Raw genomic sequence first — 27532 nt, 5'->3', positions numbered from 1 at the left:
AGATGTTCAAATCAATGAAATATTTGATCTGTTGTCCAAAATAATGAGTTTATTTATTTTTTGTTATATTCAATTGTTTATTAAATAAATAAATAATTGTAGTTGATAAATAAGATATATACAATTTTGTTGTCTTCCAAATATAAATAATAATATTGTTTAAAAAATCGCCACATTTTTAAATAGATTTTTTTTTTACTATTGAAAGGTTCCGCGATAGATTACGATCTCACCTGATGGAAAGCGATGATGATGCCCACGATTAGCCTATGGAAAAGTAAATTGGACTCTTTTTCCGCACTAAACCTGTCATTTGCGTCGTTGTGCATAATAATAGTAAATAGCCTATTCACATTTTATTGCCGTTTGTTCGTTGTATTGGATGTTGTATCGTATAGTTATAGTAAACTTTAAAATAATAACAACAGACAGAACCTCATTTCAAATGCTCCGACAAAATGACTTATTACTTTATAAGTGTAATTGTGCATAGTCAATCGTGTTTCAAGTAGTGCAGTATTCGAATATACAAGTAGTCGAGTACTTGTCTGAGCCTTCAAATTTGAGTCCGGATAAGGGGTGGGTAATATACAGAAATAACTATATACCGGTCTAATAACGAATATGTTAAAAGTCTGTTATCCAAAAAATAATAGAATAACAAACTTTTGACATATTCCAAAATAGATAACCATATGGGGGATATCGAAATGGGCGATGATCTTTTCTCCACCATCAATATCCAATGGAACTTAATATATAGATATTGATCGGTATCCATATATTTTTTTTTAAATGGATGATAATGGAATGGTACCCCCACCCGCGCTATTGGTGTACACCGGCGGGGCACCAGTGAAGAATGATAGACAAGGATGAAGCAGGTCAGTTAGCCCATCGTGATGAATTCAACAAGAATTGTTCACGATGGTTTCCAGGGGGATTCACGTGGAGGTCGACCTAATAAGGTATATTGCTAACTATGGGGCTGTCAAACTCCATTGCTAACAATCCTTTTCTGGTATCCATATTACCCATGCCTATTTCGGATTCGCTAATTTTTTATGTCATTAAGGGCCACTAGTTTGGAGTGGCTTTGTGACTTGTGAGACAATTTAACTCATATAAAAATGTTTCCTTTTAGACATATCGACATATCCGAACATCGGGCAGGAGGGTAGCGCGGGAGTGGCGGCGCTCGTGGGCCCGACGGGGGCAGCGCTGGCGACGCGGCCGGCGGCCGCGCCCCCGCGACTGCAGCTGCACCTCGCGTACTCCTCTGTCGCCTTCGCGCCTGGCTGGCCCACCGCTATGATCTCCGGGGACGAGGCTGTCAGTAAGTGTCCTGAGTCCTTAGAAATGGCAACGCATGGGGGGTATCATGGGCGAAACAGTATACTTATGTCCATGGTATCTTAAAACTTTCCATCAGGTGGGCCGTCATATTTTTTCTAAGTTGTATAAAAAAAAGTGTATTCCTTGTACTTATCATATTGCAAAAATTACCAGTATCTTAAAAAAGTTTATATATTTTACAAAAAAAAAGTCATACTCAGTCGTGGCTCAATGGAATTGAATGAAATTCACTGTATGGATGGACCATATCCTGATTTACGAGTAATACATTTCTTATCGTGCATAATTTACTATAGCAAAGTTATGGGACATAATTATTAATACCAAGTTTCCTTCGTCTTCATCAGTAGACTACCAAGTGATAAGAAAAACAATAAAAAATTTAATAATTTTCCATGCAACTTAAACTCAGAAGTTATAAGAGATGGTTTTGTTTGTGTCGAATAAAATGTCCAAAGTAGCCATTAAAGAAATTATTCTTTGTAATTCTCACGAACGTGGCAGATAATGGGTTCTACACGACCGAAAACGCGGAAAGCAGCTAATTTTAATTATTGTTAAAAGTTCTTTAATTACTCTAATTGTAATCTTGTTGGTTGGTTTTTCAATTCAAATACATAAGTGGTTTAATTAAATAGTGAACCAGTCGGCGAACGAGCTGGAGGTTTGGGGCTGCGGTCGTCGATTGGGGCTGATGCAGGCGTGCTGCGGCTGCGAGCGATGCGGTTGTGTGGTGGCGTACATGCCGCCCTATATGCGCACCATGCGCATACATCCCGCTCGGGGTGAACTTAACAAAAAGGTTTTACATTTATTTACCTATATATACAATTAGAAACAAATTTATAGCCACATCCAATAGACAGTCTACTAATATTATAAATGTGAAAGTTTCTATAGATATTTGAATGTTTGTTACTCAAGTTTAAATAGATGAACGGGTTGGGTAGTATATTTTATACATAAATACATAGGCTGCCATAAGGCATAGTATATAAGTATATATAAGTATAACAGTATATAAATACTGTTTCACGTGGACAAAGCCGTATACTATAATACTGTATACTAGTCTAATATAAGTATTAAGTACATATACACAGATCAGAAGATCTATTACATATCGTAATAAGGTCCATGAAAGCTTTTTTTTCAAAGATAAAAATTGTATTAGAGTTCCATTACCAAAGTTTTTTTTTTGTACTTTAATATCGAAACTTGTTAAAGTTAAGATTCTTTGGGGTTAATGTTTTTAAAAGAGAATACTTTATTAATTTTATTAAATAGTATATATGCAATTTTTTTCATGAATCCTAGACATAAAAAAGAAAGTTTTTGTAAATCTGTTGAGAAAAGATAATTTATGTAAAATTGCTAAATTATAACATAAAATACGATAAATAGGTATTGTATTATTTTATTATTTTGATTTTTTTATTTTAGCCTCTAGCTGTGTTAAAAATGATGGAATTAAATGGACGCAAAAGAAAACACGTCAAAGATGAACTTGCAATCAAACTGGAACCGCTTACATATGAAGCCGCCATTGAAAAGTACGGGATAGAACTAACCCTTGCCACTAGGAAGAATAAGGTAATTTATGACAGTTTTTCACTTTATACTATGGTGTTTTTCAAAAACGAGGCCTAAGTAAGTTTCTTCAAGATCGGCAATGCGTACAAAGTTCTCTTGTCATTGCGGGCCGCTGTATGCTATAATAAAGGCTTAATATCGGCCGGGCCTTATATTTGTTTATTATGTGGTATAAAAACATACTTTTATCTTTATTATAACAAATCCTTTTTTTTATTCATAGAATGAATTATATCATGCGATGCAGAGCGCAAAAGATGTGTTTCCGGAGCGGTTTCCTCTATCGGATGTGGCAACACTAGCTTTTTGTCCATCAGGTGAACACCATAGGACTCTGGCAGTCGCCACACATGCTGGCCTGGTATTTTTTCTCAAAGTATGATACAATACTAATTTTTATTATATTTTAATTATAGCCAAAATTGAAAAAGTTCGATTTTGTATGTTATTGCTAACAGGATCTCATAATATATCCGTATATGGAGCTTTTAAACTGTTTGTAAAGGTAACATTATATTTATTAAATTACTATTACTATTTTATAAAATATAAAACAAAACAAATATGTACTCCTTTAAATTTTAATACATTGCTTATATACAATTTTGTACGAAATTTATTAATAAAAAATATGCTATAATTATTTTTGTTACCAGAAGGTAACATATTCGTTTAATCGTTGTTTCCATGTTCACAATGCACTAAGTCATTTTCTACATTAATCCATAAACATGAATTCAATTTTATTTTACGTTTTATTAATGTTTATTTATTTAATATGTATATGATAGAAATATTTGAAAACTTACGTCGAGGTAATTAAAATTCTCTTTTATTAATTTCTTTCGGATTATAATTTAAATTGATGTTGCAATTTTAGTTCTCGGCAATAGCTTCACTAAGTCGTTTTTTGAATCGATATGTACATTATTTGTAGAGCACGTCATGTGGGAATGACGGTTTTGAGATTAAGGGATATTTTACGAAAATAACCTTTTGTGTATATTATGTATAGAGATCTATTTGTAAATATTAGTTCTATCGATTTTAGTTTTTATATTACGTTAGTTATGTTCTTTGCCTATAAAGTATTACGTAGTAGGTAATCAGTTGACATAGAGTTGAGAATATTGAAAATGCTATGTATATATTTATATATATTTTATTGATATTGTATTTATTGATATCTTAGTAACGTATGAGTTAGTACCATTGGCATTATAGTGCGTTCTGTTATGTCTATGGTGATGTTTATGTCTGTAGGTGACGGTTTCTAGTTTCCATCAGATAGGCCGTGGACAACTTGTTTGCTATTCAATATTGTATAACAAATATAGTATGTTCATAAAGGATTATCACCACCGGAATATTTGGCTATTTAGTTGTAATGTTATATTTGATTGGTCGAATTTTGTGGAAAGCAAATTTCAATACTCTCTACTTAGTTTGTAAAATTACTATACTTGTAGATATAAAATAACTACAAATACTTTGTGATACTTAATGTAATTATGTATAATATGCAATATAATTACACGTATGTATCTATAATGCACTGAAACAATTCACATGTTCTTATTTTCGTTGGTCATTTAAAATTATATACGTTCCTGTCTGTTTTTTAAATGGAGCTTTCTTCCTGGATGCGTAGTTTTTTTGGTAATATGCATATAGGTTACCTACTAAATTTTAAGGTGCGTTAAGCACAGCAAAACTCTTCAGTCTTATTATTTCTTCACACTGTTGATATATATATATATATATATATATATATATATATATATATATATATATATATATATATATATATATATATATATATATATATATATATTTATATATATTTTAAGCAATTTGTTTATGGAGATAGGATATTATGTTTATGTCTACGTAAAGTCTCATTTATTCGCATTATATTATCGGTGATTAATAAAACGGATTTTATAGTCAAAATGAAATGTAGTATTGCCCTTTTGTAATTTAGCAAAGCACGTTACGACAATTTATCGTCACGGTGCAGGAAAGTATAAAATGCTTGCAATTGTATAAAATGCTTTTCTGTTTTCGATATCGGTAAGTCAGTTTAGTTTCGATAGCGTTGTCGTCAGTCCAATAGATTTATATTTCATCGCGTCTTCATTAAAATGCGCTCAGAAATTGTTGCCTACAATAGAGATTAGAATAGAGATATTATTATAGAGATTGTTTTTGTACCCGTCAATCTAAATTTCATTACTTTAACAAAAAAGCCGTTTCCGACCGGCAAAGCTACTTGGCAATTTGAATAGACAGTGTATATTATAACTTTGACAAGATCTATATATATAATTATTAATTACATTATATAAAAAAACGTCATAGGTACGTTGAGTACATTACTAAAACACTCAATCCAAATTCTTTAATTTGTTGTAATAACATTTGATAGTGGGAGTCTTTGGAGTAAGTAGAATGTTATTAAAGCAACTAGTAACTAAGTCTATCGTGTATATAGCTCTACTAAAACTCGTGTATGTGGGTGTTTTAATAATGTAAACCGGGCATTACTTTGGCGGCTACTCCATTTCTGTTTTGGTTAGTGAGATAGCAACGTCGGATGTCTCATTCCAACTTACGGAGTTGGACTCGGGGCGGAAGGGATTGTTAGTAATAGGGAGGTTAGTCCCCAAAAAAAAAGACCCTCTAGACAAGTGGAAAGCGAATTCGTTGATGGAATTAACATCACTAGCAAGTCCGTGAGTTTTTTTTTAATGGATTATAATGTAATGGTAACCCTGGCTGCGCTAACGGCGGTATACGTAGTCGGGGCACCAGTGAGGGATGATAGGTGAGAATGAAAAAGCAGGTCAGTTAGCCCATTGTGATGAATACATCCGAAATTCAGCACGATGGTTTCAAGAGGAGACCGCGTGGAGGTCGACCTGATATTGCTGGCAATAAGACTGGTAGCCCGCATTACTAACAATCCCTTCCCCCCTATCTAGAGGGTTAGCAGGCCTACTTTTGAATCCAATATCGATATTTATCCATCATATTGCCAAGGACAATATTATACTGCACTCATGAAATAACAATTAGGGATTCGATGAGACATGGAATCGGTTTGCATTGACGATTTATCTTATTTATAATCCATGTATTAGAACAGTATGAAACCATTATGTCGCAATAGTATTGCAATACGAGAGCGCAATATGTCTCAATTTCAATGTAGATCTATTGGAATTTATTTAAAGAGTAACCCCACTGATCTCTATTCGTAATGTCATAACGAGTAACATATGGTGTAACGGAAATAATTTTTAAATTGTTAGTTGAAACAAAGTATAAAGTGGCAATAAGGAGTAAATTACAATTAAGAACAACAAATTTGCGAACTTGTACATTATGTAGCCTAATTGTATTTTGGAATTTCACCACGTACATACTGAGCCATAGTATTTTAATTTTTTTAATTTTTTTATATATATATATTATATATATATATATATATATATATATATATATATATATATACATATATACATATATATATACATATATATATACATATATACATATATATATATATATATACATATATATATATATATATATATATATATATATATATATATATATACATATATATATATTATTTTTATTATATTATTGCCTGTTGTCAATAATGTCGAGTTTGTTATTTTACTTATATATTTATATATATTAAATTTATTGTAAATTGTAATTAGAACTAGTTTAATTTATTTATTTTTAGATTTACTATGAAACTGTATATCGGACTTAAGTGATATTACTATTTAACCACGTTACATTATGTCTGTTTATGTGATAAATATGCTTGTTGTTAATAAAAAATAGATCATATACAGTTTTTTTTTTATTAGTAACCAAGTATTTCTACCCTGTTTATGTGTGCTACAAAAGGTAAGAAAGTAGTGATGGATTGGTAACATTAACACGTAACATTCGTAACAAATAAACATTTTATTCATAGCTTACGTACATTTCTAATAATACCAATACGCCGTTGGCGATCAGTTTTCCGTAAATTTATAATGAAATTTCATTATTTAAAAAAAATTATTGGAATCCTAATTTCAAGGCTGTTTGATTTTCTTATACGTTCTCTTCTTTGAAAGTTACAAACTTATTTCATAAAGTAGGTTTAATACCTTACTAGATATTAATTTCAAATTTTGTATTTCATCCTTTTGTATCGTCAGTTTATTTATCGACACATATATCACATAATACTCGTGTTTGATAAGACGAGAGAGCTTCCTCTCCATCGATCGAGTGCAAATGAGAAATGGCTATTTTTAACGTAAGCAAATATTAGAACTTAGTTGCGCTATATACAGACTAAACAAAGTCACCGTAAAATCTACATGTTCAAATAATTAAAATAAAAAGAATGAGAAATGGTGGGTTTATTACCATGTTATTTATGTTGCCGCCGTTGTCACTAGTCTGTACGTCGTTCGGCGGCAGTGAGATTTAAATAGTGAAGGGGAGAGCACGCGTCGTCCTCTAAACTACCGCTCACGCGTTCGCTTACGATATATTACTGAAATAACTTTTTCCAACACCATACATTAGACTTTATAAAAAAAATATCTTTCCACGGATAATATATAAATTATGGTTATGTTTTAAATAGACGTTAGGTACTGTATTTTTGTTATTGTGCCCGTGGACTTTATGATGATGATGGCCAGTGCGAAATTGGTGAGGAACTGTAGCTCGGAGCTGAGCTCTGACATACGGTCATTGTCAGTGGCTTCGTCCACCGAGGAACAGGAGTCGACCACCACAGAATCTGAGTACACTGAAGAAGAAAAAGAGTATGAACTGGACGATCTCCAGATACTGAAAACTATTGGTAAGTTTCATTTTGAAATGTTAATGGATACTAAAAATAAATTAATGGGAAATCAGGTATCTTATGAAATTATAATAAATTTCTAGAAATCAGAATTTCTATTTCACTTATAAATATTGGAAGGAGGCGGCGCGTCATATAAAACTGGCAAACTCTTTAGCATACATACAGCGAAATGGGTGTATCTACTCATTTGAATTGCATGTGTTAGGTACCTATGCTTGCTATCCATTTGTTGGGCTTAACTATTAGATGAAATAATCACACCATTAAACCATCGTCATACTATAGTATTATTTATACCTAGTACTTTTGTGGAGATAGTGATCGAATTTGAACTCCACATAAGTAGAGTTTTTTCCGATATCTTTTATCAATGTGAAAAGACGGAGGGTAGGAGAGGATTGTTAATAAGAGGGCCTCTAGGCTTTATATTGCTGGCAATATATATCTGTCATCGACTTCCACATGGTTCCTACTGGTAACCGTCGTAATTATTTTCTGGTCAATTAATTTTGGTGGTCCACCTGACCTAATATACTCCCAGCGTATTCTTTGTTAAGAGCGCAACGGTGTCCATTTTTATTCCTTTAAAAATCCCTAACCACGTTTAAGAGTCTAACATGAGTACTCGTAGAACTGAAGAAATATTAGTAATAATCATTTGATGTAAAAAGGTGATGTAGGCGTTTTTCTTTAATTTAGATTGGTCATGGTCACTATGTGTCTAGTGGAGATAGGGTGCAGATGATGTAACAGTTACGGGGGCTGATGTCATCTACCTTACGATGTCTCGTCGTCTCTTCCTGTTGACCGTCATATTACAACACTCGTGGGGAGGACAATGTAGCATAATTTATAGGTTCATTGCATGGGCGTCCATCATGGTCGAGGTTTAGTAACAAAGAACAAGGTTTATTAGATCTCGATTTAATTTGAAGGCTTGTCTTAGCATTTTTTACAGTACGGTAGCACGGTAAGATGATTGTAAGCTCAAACGTGATATAAAAAAGCAATAATAATACGGTGTTTGTCAATTATGTATTTTTTTTTTTAATAATAACTTGTATTTTGAAAATATTAACTTTTATTTTTCAAAAAATTATTCATGTATTTAGATTATTTTACACACACAACAGATTACAAATATAAAAATTAAGAACATTTGTAGAGGACAAGATATTGTCAAAAATGGGATTTAAATTTGAATTGGGACTCAAAAGCGTATACAAGTACATAGAGACATATAGATATGATGGAAATAGAGGGTTACTGTATTAAATTTAAGACATTATTTGTTTATAATAGGATAAAACTTAAATAATATCATTTATTAAAAAAAAAAAAAGATGGTACATTAAAATACAAATAATAAAATGTACATATTTCGGAGAGCATTATATGAGTTTGCATTCTGTTTTTATAGGTGTCGCTTATTACGTGATTTAAATTTATTTATTATTTATATAATTTTTATATTTTTTAAACACAATGTTCATTGATAAACTTGATGCATGAGAATATAATATCACCGCTTTTATAAGGGGACGAACGGTGTCATGCAGTATTGTGCTTAAATATAAATCATTTATCACCTCTATTCACAACCGCACATTATAATAAATTAACACGTTCCCTCTGGAAGAATACCGGGTTTACGTCAATTACTTACGTGTGCAATAACTATTTTTTTTGCCTTTGTTTAATAGGTACGTACTGACATGTCTTTTTATGTTTATAGCTGTTTCTAAATGTTTGTCGGAATTAAAATTTTACATATTTTGTCTTATAACACATTTTTCTTAAACTTATCGCATTTAATTTTTTTATTTATGTAGTCGTTAGAAAGACAATTTTATTTTATTCAAAACAATTATTTTCTTTTCTCAAAATGTGCACTCACTGTAAGTACTTTATAAATTATTTAAATTATTATCCTTTGAAAGAAAACCCCACCTTAATGCATCGTAAATTTATATAGCATTGATTATAATTAACTACTATAAAGACGCCACACATTAAAAGAGATATACTAAACCTATGTTTTTGATGGAAATATACGTAGCGAAAGTGAGCCCATAATCTTTCAGCGACTTATTTATTGATATTGTTTCGCATACATTAGTAATTAATTACTATAATTAATAATATAGTTAAATAGATCGTTATTTATTCAAAGAAAATTATAATACGAAGATGGCAACGACCAGATTTAATAATTGGGTGGCACAACTGTAACTGTGACGCAAATGATGACACATCAGTGTATAAATTAGTTCATCTAAGTTTCATTATTATCCTTCGAGTATGTGATAGTTTGGGTTTAATTATCTACCTACCGAGGCCCGCGTTTAATTAAGCACATAGGACTAATTTGCTTTAAGATTTTTTCATTTAACAGTTACACTGGCACCAACTCCATTAATTTTGTTTTAGAAGCTATTATATTTAGACAGGACAAGGACAAATTAATAACTGATATCCTATCTTTCATCACGAATCGATATAATATGTCCATGCATGTCTACGAATTCCGTAATTGCCCCCCTCGACCCAATTTCATGTGAAATATATAGGCCAAGGGCAATTAAGTGACATTCAGCCGACTTTGTAGGATTTACACCTGGCGTTGCGACATTTTTAACGAAGATTATGGGGAATATTAAATTATAAGAAATTTAGATAGGTATCTAAACGAATATCCAATTTACGAGCTGATAACTGCTTTTTATACATTACTTAACGAAGGATATATTTTATCCATTAACTTATTTATCGTTCTTAAATATTAGAAAGCATTAATATATGTGGACAACTGAGATCATTGTGAGGCCAGTAATTTTGTTAAATGCTGAATTTGATGTAATTATTTGATTTGGTAAAATGTACATAACACTGAAGACATTTAATCTTGGAGCTAAAAATGTTCAAATCTTCGTTTAATTTATTTGGGCGTAACCAAAAGCGTATAACAATACGAAATGTAGTAATAATATTTATATAATTGTACAACTTTCACCCAGGGATGTAGATCGAAATATGGAAAAATTTAATCTGTGGATTAGTTCTCTATAAACAAAGTGCGCCTAAGAGACCCGTTTATTATACTGTGTATAAGATGGTTTAGTGTCTAGCAACTTGACGATACTCAGGGACAATATATGTATTTGGGAGAATGGAATTGTTCGTAATGAGGACTAGTGGTCCCATTGGTAGCAATGTACCTTGTCAGATCGACTTCCTAGCGGTTCCTTCTGGAAACTGTCGTGATTAATTCTTGTTGAATTCTTTGCGATGTGTTAACTTACCTGCTTTCATCTTCACCTCTCATCCTTCACCATGTATTTTTTATGGGATGATAGTGGGTCACTATTTCACAATCGTCCTACATATATATATTTGCCTTTTTTAAAACGTTCATTAATAAGTTTTAATATTTATTTACAAACAAATGTCTACCTGTCTATTGACGTCATGTCTTTTCACCGTAAAGATGCGCGGCACGTCGCCGGCATCGGTGAAACTTTATTACGAGAGTTTATTGTCATTTGGTGATTCTCCGCTTCCTCTCAAGTAAACATATTGTTTCTCGTATCATTTGTCATTAATGATGAAGACTTCCGATCTTACACTGTTTTTAAAATAAATAATTAGAAAGTAGCTGCACCCCGGGGCGTTGTCCGCATGAATTTTTTTTTTATACAACTTAGAATGGCCAACAAGCTGATGGCCCACCTGATGGAAAGTGGTAACCGTCGTCTATAGACATGAGCAGTACCATGGATATAACAGAGTATACTGTTTCGCCCATGATACCCCCCATGCGTTGCCATTCCTGAGAAAGTAAGCATACGTTATTTTACCACCTGTACAATTTTTATTCAAATTCTGTAACTGTTTATTTGCGATTAAATAACAAAAATCCAAATATTTTTACAACATTCACATCTATATGTTATTAAGATGATTTAGAATATTGTTTTTTAATAGGTGATAATGGAATGATAATACCGCTTTCGGTATCGGTATATGCCTTCAGGGCACCAGTGAGTGATGAGATAGATGAGGATGAAACGGGTCAGGTGGTCCATAACGACGAATAACGTTCCAGGAACCGCAATGAAGTCAACCTCATAGGGTATACTGCTGGCAATAGAGCTGTTAGATCCTCATTACTCACAATCCTTTTTTTCCCCATTTAGAATATTTGGGTACAACTACTCATGTGAATAAAAGCAACGATTGACAACAGAGGCACAATTTTATTCCTCAAAAATGGCTAAACATTGGGATTCGCAAGGATCTTATAAATCTGTAGTGTCAATGTTTAAAATATTTATATCCTAGATTATACTTACAATCAGGTGGGCCATTAGATGCCTACTATTCGCATTTTATTAAACGGTGCATTTTATTAAACGGTAGTATAAAACTAGGACCACGTATTTTTTTAAATAATTTATAAATTTAAATTAATTTATCTACTTACGATTAGTGAGTGAATTCATTTAAGAAGATTAATTAAAATTGGACCATGTTTAGAATATGAAATCAAGGATGTGATAGTAGTGAAAGTAGTATCATTTAAATCTGCCTACTTGATCCATTAGATATCAGTAAATTAATTGAATTTAAATAAATTAATCTTGTACTTATCTAGAAAATAATTATGTAAGTAATATTCTGCAATTTTTTTTGCAAGTAGTCATAGAGCGTAGTAAAGTTTATATGATAGGACAGTATCAGATTTACAGATGTTGTTGTCAATTGTGTGGATGAAACAGAGCACAAAACGTCGCGTCGTCTGTATTTTCTCGTAGTTAAGCTGCACATTATTCTCTGGGGCAGTGTCCTAGTTACTATCTAATGATAGGTATTGCAGTACTGCCTCAAGAAACTAGTTTAAAAAGCAAGCAAATTGTAAATAAACGGTTTCTTATCTTTCTTAAAATATGTTTGTTGAATTTTATAGATATAATGTCTGTAAAATTAGGTATATAATGTTATAATCATGCAATTTGATTATATTCTTCTTTCAACTTCTCGAGGAAATACAATTGGGGTTCTTTAGATTGATAGTGATTATGTAAATATTAGAGCGCACCTTATCTTAGGTCTTATCATCACTTACCGTAAGGTAAACTGCAAACCCAGAGTGGCTGTTGCCGCTGCTGGTAAAATTGATGATTTGGGCTATTATTTCTCGGGAGGCCTGCGACTGTGACGCGCAATAGCAGACCATGTCTCACCTCCTGTCCTATCCTGTGTGTCCTTAACAACGAGACGACCAACAGTGCTCTGAAAGTTGTTAAGTTTTGGTCCAAATATATTTAGGTTGCCTCGAAAGAAGAAGAATACCGTCAGGTTAGGTTTGCCTTAAGCGTGAACCCATTTTGAAATTAATAGCTTGTACTATGGACATTCGATTACTGTTAGACACACTTAAATACTTTTTATATATAAAAAGTTAAACACTTCTGTACTTACAAGCATACGCATGAATACAAATGTTTGTTCGTTTTGTGCGGAAATCAAATCTGCTACTATCGGAAGAGATACACAATCAACCATGGTAGTGTAGCTCTTTCCGATAGTAGCAGATCTATTAATAACCAATTAATCATTGAAATCCGTTCACTCATTTTCTCGTGATGAGGAAATAAACACATAAATTCTATAAAATGACATTAACTAACTCCTCTAATTATTTTGCACAAACGGTAAACAGCGTTAGATTTAAAATTTACAAAGAAATTGTAGAGTAGCTACATTTACTACATTTATAGAATGGCAAAGTAAACTGCTCTTCGGAATAATAATAAAGCAAGCGAATGTTTTATTAGTCTATTATCTCGTAATTTTTCAGAGAGGAATGTAAACAGATCGTTTAAGAATGATCAGTACGAAGTATTATCACGTTTGAACACGCGAACAATTGCACATTGTCACGCGTGATCAACTGTAAATATGTGGGCCAGTATATCGCGTGAACTAAGTAAACATGGCCAGCAACTAGTTCATTTATTAATAAACTTGCTCTCGTAATTTGGGTTAAAAAATTTACTTTGTGTTATTCCAAAATATGGTCTATTTGTGTATCAATTTTCATTTAAATCGCTCTTAGAATTTAAGCGTGATTGAATAACAAATATACAAACATCTTTACAAACTTTCACATTTATGCGAGTAATATTAGCATTAGTATGATAAAATAACATAATAATATTGTATACTAATGTTTGCATAAAACTTTCTAAAATTAAGACTATTCAGATAAGAAATTAGTTAAGAATATAAAATATGGGACTTAGTTACATAGGTACTGAAGGACAATAGTTTCGATTTCTTTTAATAAATGACTTATTAGATAAATATCGGAGCATAATTTAAATTAGAATAGATGCTTCTTATTTTGCATATTTTAAATTAAGAATTTAACTTAGTTAAGATTACCTCTTTTTTGATTTCCATATATAACGAAGTAAACAACATTAAGAAAATGAAAGTTGAAGTTGAACACAATGTAGTTTGAGAGTCGAAACTATTCAGACAATGAAAGACGTCAAGTCGGCTTAATAAGGTTAATCTATAGACATAACCTCTCTTGTTTATTGCGACCTTTTGCATAACAATATGTAATAGTTACTATATGCTATAAGTAGATTTATACTTGTAAGTAATTTTATAATAAAAGGGCAATAATATTTGTACGTTAAAAAAATCCGCGAGATGTACTTAAGTATACGTAGCCGTGAGTACGAACTATCTATTGCAAGAAAATTAATATAACCCGTGTCTGTTGAAAATGTGAAATGAACATGACTTTGTATAATTAACAATTTTTCCCATTCGAATACGTGTCCAGTAGGCATCTATTATCTCTGTTATTTACATGTTAATTAGGTGTTTAAGGCTAGTGTTTAACTATCTATCTCAATTTGTAAACGGAACACAAACTATTATTATACTATAATATTTAGTACAATTATAAAATATAAAGATGAAAATGTCAATATTAGTTTAAAATTTATGAGAACATATATACCTATGAATATATAAGATAAAAGAAAGGGTACAGTTAGATAAACGATACTTTTTCCCGAAGTAATAAATATTTTATATCTGATCGACATATTTTTTGCGTCAATGAAATGTCTGCATTCGTCCTTCGTTTGTGAAAATATTACTTTGTAATATGAATGTTAACTGATTAAATATTGAAAGTATATAGACCCGTATGACGGCGTTATAATGCATTGCTGCAGTAACCTTGACCGTATTCTATGTTCTGGTAACACCTGGCATTATTATTAAAAATATCCAGCATTCATGCGGGCGTCGAAGGCTAGTGGCGGATAATTTATGGTCCATTATTTAGGTAGGCACTGGGCGTGTTTAATAAACAATAAACTTGTTGAGTTCTCGCTTAATACATAATGTGAAAGGTGAAAAGATTTCAATTAATGAATAAAAAAAACTTTTTTCAACTATCTGTTAATACGTCAATGTAAACATCTTAAGAAGAAGAATAAAAATATTATATTTAATATTATTAAACGACATAAGAAAGATATAACTAGATACATTTGAAAGGACCGTAAGACCTAAAAATGCCATCTGTCACTAATAAGAAAACATAGAGATACGAACCAAATGTTACTTTTCTCACAATATAAACATATATTTATTTTGTATTCGTTATTTTTTTGTTATTTTTTATTTAACTACTTAAATAAAAAACATGTTAGACAACAATGATGCTCACTGTTGTTTAATCCTTTCACTTGATCTATGAGTGAAAAAAGTAAATAATTTTACTGTAGATAAGCTTTAAATCGCGTTTTTGTTTACGTGAATTAAGAATAAAACTATCCTATGTCTTAATAAAGTCTATCTGTATAATAAATTTCATACAAAAGCGCTTAAGCATTATTGTGTAATAAATATTCAGAATTCTACAAACTGTTACATTTACATTAGTAGATTAAGATAAACAAGATTAAGATAAAATTCCAATCCAATCCAATCAGCCGTTAACTGTCCACTGCTGAACATAGGCCTCCTACATAAGTTGTGTTTTACCAGTAAGGAAGTGGGGTTTTACCAGTTGTTGCTATGCTTAACAGGCGGGTTGGCAACTGCAGTTATAATTTGGTGATGTTTTAAGAAGGACGCTGCTGCCTATCCCTCGGTTATTAAGATAAAGTTATTGTATTGTTTATTATTAAAATATATTTGTACCAAATTATTAGTAAGCATTTCACGCGCCGTCTTGTCTAACTAGTTACAAATACTGTTATTATACATTCTTACAGAAGTGAGTCAAACTAATCGCCGGCCATGTAGTTTCGAATGTACAAATAACCTCGTCATTATTATAAACACACTTGTATAATATATTGATAATAAAGAGCATCTGCATTTATTGAGTTTATACCGGTATATATATTTAATTAATAAATCACAATTGTATAATAATATTTTAATAACATTGTAACACAAAGTGCACGCACGCATTATGCAAAGACTAAAATATTTTGTTATGTTTTCATGCAAGGCTGCGTGCACGTTGCATTATCTTCCCGCGGTGCACAAAGCATAAACAAACACACCGATTATAGCACGATGTTGTACCTTCAACATGTGGGTTTATGTAATCTTAACTTCGAGTGTGGTGCGCTTTAATGCGATTTGCGATGCGGTACTTTCTCTCGTACTAGTACAGCCGTGACATTGTGAGTTTGAAGGTTTGCCGAACGAAAACTGATATGAACATATTATTTTATCTAGTGAAGTTGATGCAAATTGTTAATTTGTTACAAGTCATCAATAAATTTTGTTTTATATATTTATTAGTACAGAAATTTATCTGATTAGTGTATTAAATAAATGACTTAAAAAACATTGAGGTCGATTTTAATGCATCGTTTTTATCACTATTTTTTAAATTAAAAATCCAATTTGAAATTACACCAAAATCCTTATTCTAAGACTAAGGATCAAATTTATAATAGATGTAAGTTAGAATTATTTCAAATATCCTTCCCTTTATGTTTTAACATACTTGCAGAATTAAAAATAAAGTTGCATGAAGTCACCAGCGTGAATTTATCCAACTAATTTTATAAATGAGACAATTGAGACTTTTGTATATTTGGGTGTTTGTTATTCAATTTTAAATACCTTAATGATGATAATAATATTTTTATTCAAGTGAGATACAGTTGTATAAAGTACAATTTACAATTTATATTGAACGAGAAAAATATCTGCATTACTATCAGTCCCCAAACTAGGCCAGACCTGTATCTTGGAGACTAAATGGCTAAATATATTTGTATGATATCTATTACATGGTAGGCCCATGTAATAGATTAACACATAGAGTGTTATATAGTTGTATTCACAATGCAACATTTGGTGTGGCTGAAATAAAACGCATGCCCTTTTTTTACAAGATAGGAAGAAGTAACAAGCAAACAAACCCCCGTATTTATAATGTTATTATAAGATTCACGCGAGAAGAGCTTCCGGCTATGTATTTACTAACTGTACCACACAGTTAGTACAACATAGCCGGTGTAATTATTGAGAATAAATAAACCGCGAAATAATCGACCGCGGACTGGTTCCCTTGCGCAATACGAACGTAACTGAAGACGGTGTTAAGGAGCCTGTTACGAGACGCGAAAAAAGTGAAATGTTTTCGAGAGTCAACAAACTCGAAAGCGGAGGAGTCCAAGTTGGTTTGGTTTGAACGAAACTAGTATTGACGTAAACTCGATTGCCGTCACATTTCAACAGCTAACTTCCTTTGTCTTGTATTATTTTTACCATCATGTGCCTGATTTATACGCTGGTGACAGGCGTGACAACACTAGCTGTATTCCGCTGATTTGGTTGTGCGAATTAGGATAAAAAGCCTCTAATGCTTTTTCCCGTGTATCAAATTTGATTCAGCTGCTGTTCCCCACATTAATTTAACAAGTTTTATTGATTTTATAAAGGTGAAGTTTATGGGCATAATAGGATATTGACACCTGCTACTCAATCAGACACATATGGCATAATTAATTTGTAATTTGGTTAAACAGATTTACCATATTCTAGATTAACACATAGTATACATTGTATGTTAATTCACGTAAGTAAAGCAACGGGATTCAACTAGTTTTGAAATTATACAATAGAACTTATAGTTACTTGTAATACAACACTATCCAAACTGGTTATTACCATTATGCTAATCATTACACGCATTATTCTCTCCAATTGATTCAATAGAATGTCGGACAACGTACATATATACTGCAAACATTATTATTTATTACTTAATTAACATTTGTGGAACTTGGATTTCAACAACATAATGCATAAAAAAGAGGGAGTAATGAAATGGATATAAAAATGTGTGTAAACGAATTTAAGAGAGAGACAAGGATAGGTACGTATTTCTTAAGGGGATAGTAATGCAATGGTAACCCTGATGTGTTATCGACCAAAGGGGTACTTTTGAGAGATGATCAGTGAAGATGAAAGTAAGTTAAGAAAGTGTGTGTGTTAAACTAAGTGAAGAAATCGTCTAGAATTAAACTCGATCGTTTCCAGGTGTACTGTATAGAGATGGACCTAATATTAATAATTGATAGTAACGAGACTGATACACTGTTTTACTGACAACACCTTTCCTTCTAGAGGTAGAAGGCTTCTATTTGAACCTGTACATCAACTAAATTGAATATATACTGATGTAAGGACAAATTGACAGTATTCAGAATAAATGATTACGTAAATGACGAAAGATATGAATATTTTTTTTATACCATAATGGTAGGAAACAAGCATACAGCCTGTCTAATGGTAAACGGTTATTGCAACACTAAGGGTGTCACGTGCGCGTTGTTGACCCTGAAGAAACCTTAATACACCCTTTTTGCAGAACCCCATATTGTAGCTTCGAGGGAAAACCTTGGCAGCGAGTTTATTTTACAGTCTTAGCGTTCGCGGGAGATAACTCCTCCGAAACCGCAAAAAATTAATAATGCTAGCGAAGCACATTTTAAAGCATTGTGTAGTCTCTGTTATTCTCACTACTATTTAACTTTTAGCTTTACATTTGCTATTTCGTCCGTATGACCGGAATATATTGATCGTCTGTGTTAAAAAATAGCTAATGTCCTTCTTACTACGTAGGTAGCAAGATTTTATGACTATTAATTAAACTGTTAAAGTGCCAAGAGGATTTCCCATTTAAAATAAGTAAGGATTTAAAAATGTAAATATATTAGAAAAAATATGAAATAAAAGAATAATAATAATAAAAAGATCTTGATATATGTTACAAACAAACGAGGGATTTTCCTTTCATCGAATGCGACCTACATACAAAAAGTAGAGAGACCACACCAAACACTCCCACGCTTCTGGGAAATACTCGTTAGTGTTTTAACAATTTATTAAAATGTCAAAAGTGGCATACGGGTCGTAAAAGTACCTGTTACTTTCATGAGTTTCCCCAGTTAACGTAGTCCATTAAATTTTATAATAATAATTAAAAGCGATGACAAGTTGATGTGTTGACGTTTCGCTGATTGCATTAGTGAACTGTGAAAACATATTAATCATTATTGTAGGTTTCGTATATACACATATACATGTATGTACGTATTTATTTGCCTTGTTTCAAAATTTCTAAGTAAAAACTAATATTATACTGAGATCTACCAATTAAATTATATACAATACGCTGGCGATGAATGAAACAATGTGCGTCAAAGTTTCATCCCACATCGTCTAATAGATTGACTTTACTGACTTCGAATAAGTTTTCCAACATATACATTATTATTTGTATGTGAACAGCGGTATATTTAACATTGTTATGAAAGATTAGCAACATTGAACCGGCTGCCAAAAACGTGCCGTCTGTCCGGAACTAGATGGAATACGATATTAGTAGGATTTTACTCCCTTCTCGTGCGTCAAACGTCGATCAACCATACATAAAAAAATATTCAAGTATCCTGTACATTTATTTACGTGCGATCGTAATTGTCTTATCCCATTATATATATTTGTTTGAAACGGTTGGTAGATTTATGGTATAATAATAAAATACCAGTACGTTATTTTTGATAAAAGTTTTTAGTGTTTCTCAATTTATAGACATTATAAGAAAACGTTGTTGATAAATAAAATTCAATGCTCACTTTTAATTTTATACTATTGGGAGTTCTTGTCATTTAGAAGCTATAATCAACGTAAGGAAAGGTAAAAAATAATTACATCATGTTCTCGCCGAGTACACATCCGTGAATTCATTGAGAAACTTCCCGTGCAGGTGCCAGTTGCTCGTATCTAGGCACAATAATAGGCAAGAGGCAAACGGCAAGTGGTTCAGTATGATTACAGATTACGCGCTCCGTGATCAAAGACTATTGAACTGTCTGATCCAATGAATAGAAAATATCTTTAGATTGTCTTCATAAGCTACTACTCCTATTATTATGTATTGTTTTGTCTGTAGATTAGGGTTGTCGAAAAATGTAAAGAGAAATTTGTGAGATTTCAATTCAGGGTATAAAAAACGCTTGAAATTAAAAAAGTTTTCATGAGAATTACGGAATATTCTCGAGAGGCTTCTGAACATGGCCTTAGTATTTATTAATCCAATTGATAAGCCAAAGTATTATTGACATGATCGGCAAATGGGGATTCCTTGAATATTGCTTCTGGCTAAAATACGAGTGTAGGAAATTTGACTATGAATTATGTGTTTTCTAACATCGTATTACTATACGATACTAGAAGGTAATTCTTTTTTTTTGAGCTAAATTACAGTAGGGTACTCTGTTATATAGTGTATTTGGTAACCCTAGTGAAAAAAATTTTATATTTTTTTTTAAATATGTAAAAGACCTGGAAATTATATTCATTTGGAGAAATAATATTTGACAATTGGGTTAAAATAAAAAAAATACATCTGGCAGCCCTGTTTGAAAATGAGGTTCTAATCCAATCAAATCGAGTTTAGTTCAACCTGTTACATATTTGAATTAGTTTAGATTTTTTTTAATTTAATTATCATCTTACATTTTATTTTCGTTATGTCAAATCTTGTGAACGGTGGAATAGGGTTCGTTACGTAGCACAACTACTTCAATGGAAGTAGTTAGTAGGTAGGTTATTATTATGAAGTTAATATTTGTTGCTTTGTCGTGAATCAGCTGCTGCACGCGATTAGGGGGTCGAGCTTGAAATCCATGTTAAACCTTCACCTTCGTCACGAAAGAACATCATTTCCGAATAAAAACTGGTATAAAACGTAATTAAATTAATAAGTTCCGAAAGTTTTTTTATTTAATTTTATAGCGTAGGCATAGTACTTTATTGTTTATAGTTATAAATTAACGCATTACTCGTGTGGTTAGTTGGTCCTTGACACGAAATATTTAATGGTAAATAAACTCTTTATCCACTGAACGTTTCGTCTTAATTAGAATATCCGGCAATACAGTAAGTACGTCAAATAAGGTCATGGAAGTCAATTTATATTATACCAGCTATCCGTCGCGGCTAGATAAATAGAAAAATGATAGGTATATAAAAAATAAATTAGTATTTTATATTAGTTTAAATAGGCAAATTTTTGATACTTTGGGTTATGTTGTTGTAATTTTCTTAGAGCTCCTAAATTTTTTTAAAATAATCTATATTCTATGTTACTCCCTGAAAATGTAGCTTATTATAGGTGAAACAATTTTTAAAATCGGTTCTGTAGTTATTACAAACAAATAAACAATCAAATCTTTCCTCTTTATAATATTATTATAGTTAATAATAGAAATAGCCTTCGCAATAAAAAGGCCTTAATCATTGTAAAACCAATTGTAATGTCTAATATTTTATTTGTATAGTAAACTTGACCTGTTTCCTTGCTTAATGGCATTTATAATGATATAGATATTTTAATTCCATGTAACAATTCACTTCACCAGTACTTATTATTATTATTCAATAAAATGAGTTTGGCGTGCTAAGTAATTATATAAAAAAATAATAAAACTCAAAAGGGGTTAATTCGACAGTTTAGCACAGCTGTTGTTTATTAAATTTACTTTAATGAAAAAATATAGTATATTTGAGTATACCGTTGCGTAAGAACGCACAACATTTTAACTTATGACTGTAATTAAATCGTAGAGTTAAGTAAGTTTGCGTGACTTATTTTTCATTCAACACTTCGTTGTTTTAATATTCCACAATAACGTAATGTTCCTGTTATTTGTTGTAACAAAAACAATAGTATTTATGTACGCTAATACAAGTTCAACATTTCAATTGTTTAACTAAGGATTGTGACGGTTGTGACGAAATAAGGAAGTTAGGTCGATAATAGGTAACTAGGAACGAGTTATTGAGAATATTTCTGCTCATGCGATTGAGAAATTATAAAGATTGTAATTTTTATAATTGTTGTGCTTTTATTTTTAGGTTTCCTTTATTCTTTTTAGGTAGATGCTTTAAATATTACTCAATACAATCAATATCAATAGTGTTGCTAGACAATAATCGATAAGTTAATCGATATTACTATCAATACTATCGATAGTCGATATGCGGATTTTCGAACGTAGTAAGTTAATTACTCGTAATAGTGGTCCAAATTCACTGCTCAAGTGAGTAACCGCACCACTAGATACGTTTCTACGATAAGAACAACATAATTTCCTTATTTTTTTCTAAATTTACAATATACTTTAACAACAGGTATTATTGTGATATCATTCATATCATTCAAGGTGTCGTATTTTTAACAGATTTTAGTTAATTAAGCTTCGAAGTGTGACTTACGGTTCTGTATAAACTGGGCTTCATTGATTCGCTTCTTTTAACATCTTGTGGTTAAATAATAGCGATTGTGTGTGATAGCACTGAACACATTGTATTATTATTCCCTTATTCCATGAAAAATAGTTATAAAATAAATAATAATAAACAGTTGTAGGCATAAAGACAGTACATGTGCCTTTAGGCATTTAGATAAACGACGGGCGTGCTCCAAATTTTGACGCTATTTATTTCTAATATTGCATCATGTAGGTACTTGTGTAATCGTGAATGGTTGTAATAGACGAATTATCTTTTACGACGAACCTGTAGGTATTTTTGTCCGCAAATGATAATGAGTTCTTAGCAATTTTTTACCATGGCAAGAAACGCTAACAACCGTACTAAAGGTTCAAACAAACCATATGTATTATTTTTTTAAATTTCAACCCGTGACAGTTTAATTATAATTTTTGGTGTTTTTTTTTTACAACGGATGTGTGTAATGGGCGAAAAGTATTTCATTTGTACAAGCATTGTAAATAAAATCACATTTAAACTACTACTTGTTTTATCTTTTACTCGTTACAATTATTTACATTTGCTTTACTCACATGTTTTTTTCGGGATGGCCCGATTAGTTTACTTTTAATCGTGTTAGTTTCTTGAAATCAGACGATGTTATTTGTTTTGATCTTTGAATATCCTATAAATACTTATTGTATTTCTATATCTATAAAGTAATATTTTTTAATAACTTGTATCTTATCTTGTGTATATGTATGTGTAGTACACGTTGGGGTCAATTCTGAAGTGCTATTGTCTATATTTATATATGTCTAAATTTCTTTTTATAGTTCAACTAAGTTATTATGTTATGGCACGGATCTATGAAAAATATATTTATTGTGGTTCTAATTAAAATCTATTATAAGTTTATATTGATTTTTGAAATAAAAATTTCGTTAAATATTAAACTGGCATTTTAATTTTCCTTCTTATTCATAAAAAAGTTAAACGTCTCATAAACAAACCTAATTTAGCTATTAAAGTGTTTTGTTTTTCTTTTGCGCTAAATTTTTTATTTGAAAGTGACAAAATTCTATAATAGTTAAAATAGCAAGTATGAATAAGGAGGTTAATATTCTGTTTATGTAGCAATAGGTATCACAGTAGAAGCTGTGCTTAATACGAGGTCTGTCCGGAAAGTTCGTATAAAAGTGTTCTGGAATGCGAGAAAGAGGAGTGGGGAGGCCAGGTAAGCGCAGGACCCCTTCCTTATGTCCCTAACAATGCTTCAGTTCTGGTCTGACCGCCGTGCGGTGCGAACTGGCTTGTCACGCCATCTGTGAAGTTAAACGAAACCCCGTCGGCATGGAGCCGGCTTCCGTTGAAGAGCAGCGCGTCGTAATCAAGTTTCTCTCGAAACTCGGCAAGAATGGCCGTGAAATTTTTGCCGATCTCAGAACAGTTTATGGGGATGATGCTGTGAAGGAACCAACCGTCCACAAGTGGCTAAAAAGATTCAGAGAGGGCCGAGAAAGAGTTCGATGTTCGGGGGATTGTCCATCAAGAATTCGTCCCTCCAGGCCAGACAGTTGATGGAAAATTCTACGTCGATGTGCTCAGACGCCTCAAAGCTCGTGTGGCACGAGTTCGTCCAGAATTGGCGCGAGAGGGGCGTTGGATTCTTCACCACGACAATGCCCCTGCCCACACCTCTCTTGTTGTCCGTGAGTTTTTGAGTAAAAATTCCATTACGGTGACTGAACACCCCGCCTATTCGCCGGATTTGGCCCCGTTGTTACTTCTTCTTGTTCCCAAAAACCAAATTGGTACTTCGGGGGCGGCATTTGGGGGACATAAATGAGATAAAAAAAGCTACGACGGGGCAGCTGAGAAACCTACAACCAGAGGACTTTCAAGGAGCCTTCTCACAGTGGAAACGGCGTTGGCACAAGTGCATTATGTCACAGGGGGAGTACTTTGAAGGGGATAAAATTGATTTACCTGAATAATTGTAAAATAAAATTTTTAAAAACTTTTATACGTACTTTCCGGACAAACCTCGTACATCGATCTACCTACGTTACACTGTACTTCATAGGTATTAAGCAACGCTTACACACATTTATATAAACTTATTTGTAATAAACATAAAATTGAATCATTTCAACGAAGTGATTCATGGATAATTTATCATTTACGATGTACACGATGAGTACTTACTTTAAAAATAACAACAGTTTATGTTCCAAAATACATCTTAGTAAATACTGTCAAAAGTGTTACTATGTTTATTAAAGTTTTGATGAATTTATGTTTGGATGCAATATTTTAAATCAAAGTGTTCTCTTTAATAAAACCGTGATTCTGTTGCTCCATGAAATTATATTAAGAGTTTTTATACCATAAAATTGGCAACATCTGAATTACTTGCTTTTAGCGATAAGGCCGTCCATTGTTTTCTCAGTGTGAACATTTTTTGTAACTGTTCGTATTTATCTACTACAAATAAGTTTACTACTGTAATCTTTTGGAGGAAATAATAAAGAGTATCTATCTATCTACTTACTCTTCAATTTCGAAAACAAGTGATCTTAAATATGGATCCAATATTATAAAAAAACTGACTTTCTATTATTTAAAAAAAGAGGCTACTTGATTTTATACTATACAATCATTATTAAATAGCTAGCCATAAATAAATAGTTTTTTATTGTTTTAAAAGTTTTTCTTTTAATTATAGACACTTTGTATTTATTTTACGTATTAAAATTACTATAATTTTATTGTAGTAAATAGATCACTCTTTAATAACAATATTTTTTAAAATATGTACAGTATTTATTAATGTATAATATAGATATTGCTAGTTTTATAATATAAATCCTTTTTAACTGTCTTTATCTTAATAGAAGTGCGTTAGTGAACTTGCGGAGAGTGGTGATTGGAACTGTGGGATACAACCTTCGGCGGTTTACTGGTCTATTTTAGTCTATTCTTGATTAAACACGTTCTAGTAATTGTCATACCCAGTGTGCAAATTAATGAAGCGTTAAATAAATTATTCACTGTTGATTGGTATTTTTTTAAACTGCTGTAGTAATATACTTTATGACGTTTTTACAGTTCATGGGTTCATTATTTATTCAAGTAAGTAGGTCTTATATTGGATTCCGTCCAATGAATACATTTTGATCGTCATCCTTGACGTATAGTGGTGACTGGTGATGCTTACGTTTTTTAATCAACTTCAAAACGAAGGAGCTTCTCAATTCGGTTGTATTTTTTTATGTTTGTTATCTCATAACACTGTCAGTTGAAAACTGAATTGGATTTTTTGTATGCTTGCGTAAGTTTTTTTTTTGATGGGTGAAAATGCTATGGTAACCCCGCCTGCGCTAACGGGATACGCTGGCGGAGCACCAGTGAAGGGTGATAGATAAGAATGAAAGCAGGCCAGTTAGCCCATTATGATGAATTCACCAGGAATTAACCATGATAGTTTCCAGGGGGAACCGCGAGGAGGTCGATCTGGTTGGGTATATTGCTAGCAATGGGATTCTCAGTCTCCATTACTAACAATCCCTTTCCCCCTGCTTGCGTAAGTTGGGTCCATAGAAATTTTATTAAAATCGGTTAAGTAGTTTAGTTGTTAAATTAAAATAACTGGTTTTGTCAAAATTGAAGTCGGTTTTTTTTTTGTGGAACACTAATTACTGCACAATAGTTAGGTTTATGTAATGAATTCAGATTTATGGAGTAATCTATATAATTAGTTTCTACTTAAAATCTACACAATTGTTAGGCAAATATGAGAAATAATTTATACGCATATCTGACCAATAGTTTGTATTATATCAGTGATATTGGCTGAATTGATTTAGTGTTTAGCAAAATAATAAAAGCTGAGCGCTTATGTCCGTCGATATGATATGTTGTTATTTGGTAAATATGTAGAGATAAGTATGTTAAATTGTAGGCAACGGTACACATTACATACAAGTATTAAGTAAACATAGAAGTGAAGTGCCATCTGCTACAGACTAGATAAAATATTATGGCGTACCTAGGTGGGTTACCCCATCAATTCTTCTAACATTCTCTTTCAGTGGTGACGTACATGGATTGCCTACTAAATAAAAATATGTCAAACGTATTTAGGTTGCTTTATTTACATTGTATTTTGATTATAGTTGCAGAACTCTTATATCAATACTGGAAAGGCACACTTCTACAGGCAGGCATACTTATACTAATACTATCACAAATGATTTGTGATGTCATTTGTGATAGTACTAGTAGAAGTATTATGATTAGCTATATATGAGTAAAATAGGGTTATTAATGATATAGTTGTAGACTAAATACTTTACTTACAGTTATTATTATTCGTTTAAAAGCTAAATATGTAGGCTTACTTCTTATTTGATGCCTCTCGTCGAGTGATTGAAAATATAGATATAATTTCTTAGAAAAATAATATATAAAGAAAGTTGAGTGCCATTTACGTCATTGTCTTTTTATAATTTAAAAATTTAAATTTTAAAGCTTTTTAAATGATAAAATCTAAATTTAACTAAGTTTTGTTTAGTTTCCATGTAATTGAGATATATCGATTGACCGCGATAAAAAGTACCTAACCTATGTCCATCTTTAAGTAGTATGTGTATTTTAAATTTCAGAACAAAGAGAGGTAATAAACAAATAAACTCATTTTCTCCTTTATGACATTAATTACTATTGAAATTTTTACAATACCTATTTTGGTACTAGGAAGAAACTATAAAGTAAAAGCAGATTAAAAGTACAAAGAGCAGAGAACATAGAATTATATAAAATTTTCGCTACTGAAGTCGAGCAACG

General features: G+C 31.8%; 2 protein-coding genes across 4 annotated transcripts in view; both read left to right on the top strand.

Annotated features, from left to right (window-relative positions):
• Window positions 1–4718, top strand: part of LOC113516756 (uncharacterized) — a 33717-nt gene extending 28999 nt beyond the window's left edge. For 2 of the 3 annotated variants that reach the window (XM_052900886.1, XM_052900888.1), the window contains 4 exons: window positions 1145–1336; window positions 1995–2158; window positions 2800–2949; window positions 3173–4717. In XM_052900886.1, the coding sequence (XP_052756846.1) occupies window positions 1145–1336; window positions 1995–2158; window positions 2800–2949; window positions 3173–3331 (665 nt within the window). In that variant the 3' untranslated portion in view covers window positions 3332–4717. Of the gene's footprint in view, window positions 1–1144; window positions 1337–1994; window positions 2159–2799; window positions 2950–3172 lie in introns of all 3 variants that reach the window. The other variant, XM_052900887.1, reaches the window with a different exon arrangement.
• A 2699-nt stretch (window positions 4719–7417) lies between these two features.
• Window positions 7418–27532, top strand: part of LOC113516758 (cAMP-dependent protein kinase catalytic subunit 3) — a 60750-nt gene continuing 40635 nt past the window's right edge. Inside the window, exon 1 of the mRNA XM_052900907.1 lies at window positions 7418–7834. Coding sequence (XP_052756867.1) covers window positions 7654–7834 — 181 coding nt within the window. The 5' untranslated portion in view covers window positions 7418–7653. The remainder of the gene's footprint in view (window positions 7835–27532) is intronic.

The sequence above is a fragment of the Galleria mellonella genome, unplaced genomic scaffold (assembly GCF_026898425.1).
Source record: "Galleria mellonella isolate WM207_F2 unplaced genomic scaffold, CSIRO_AGI_GalMel_v1 utg72, whole genome shotgun sequence".
Lineage (NCBI taxonomy): Eukaryota > Metazoa > Arthropoda > Insecta > Lepidoptera > Pyralidae > Galleria > Galleria mellonella.
This window is presented reverse-complemented; position numbering and strand designations above follow the sequence as displayed.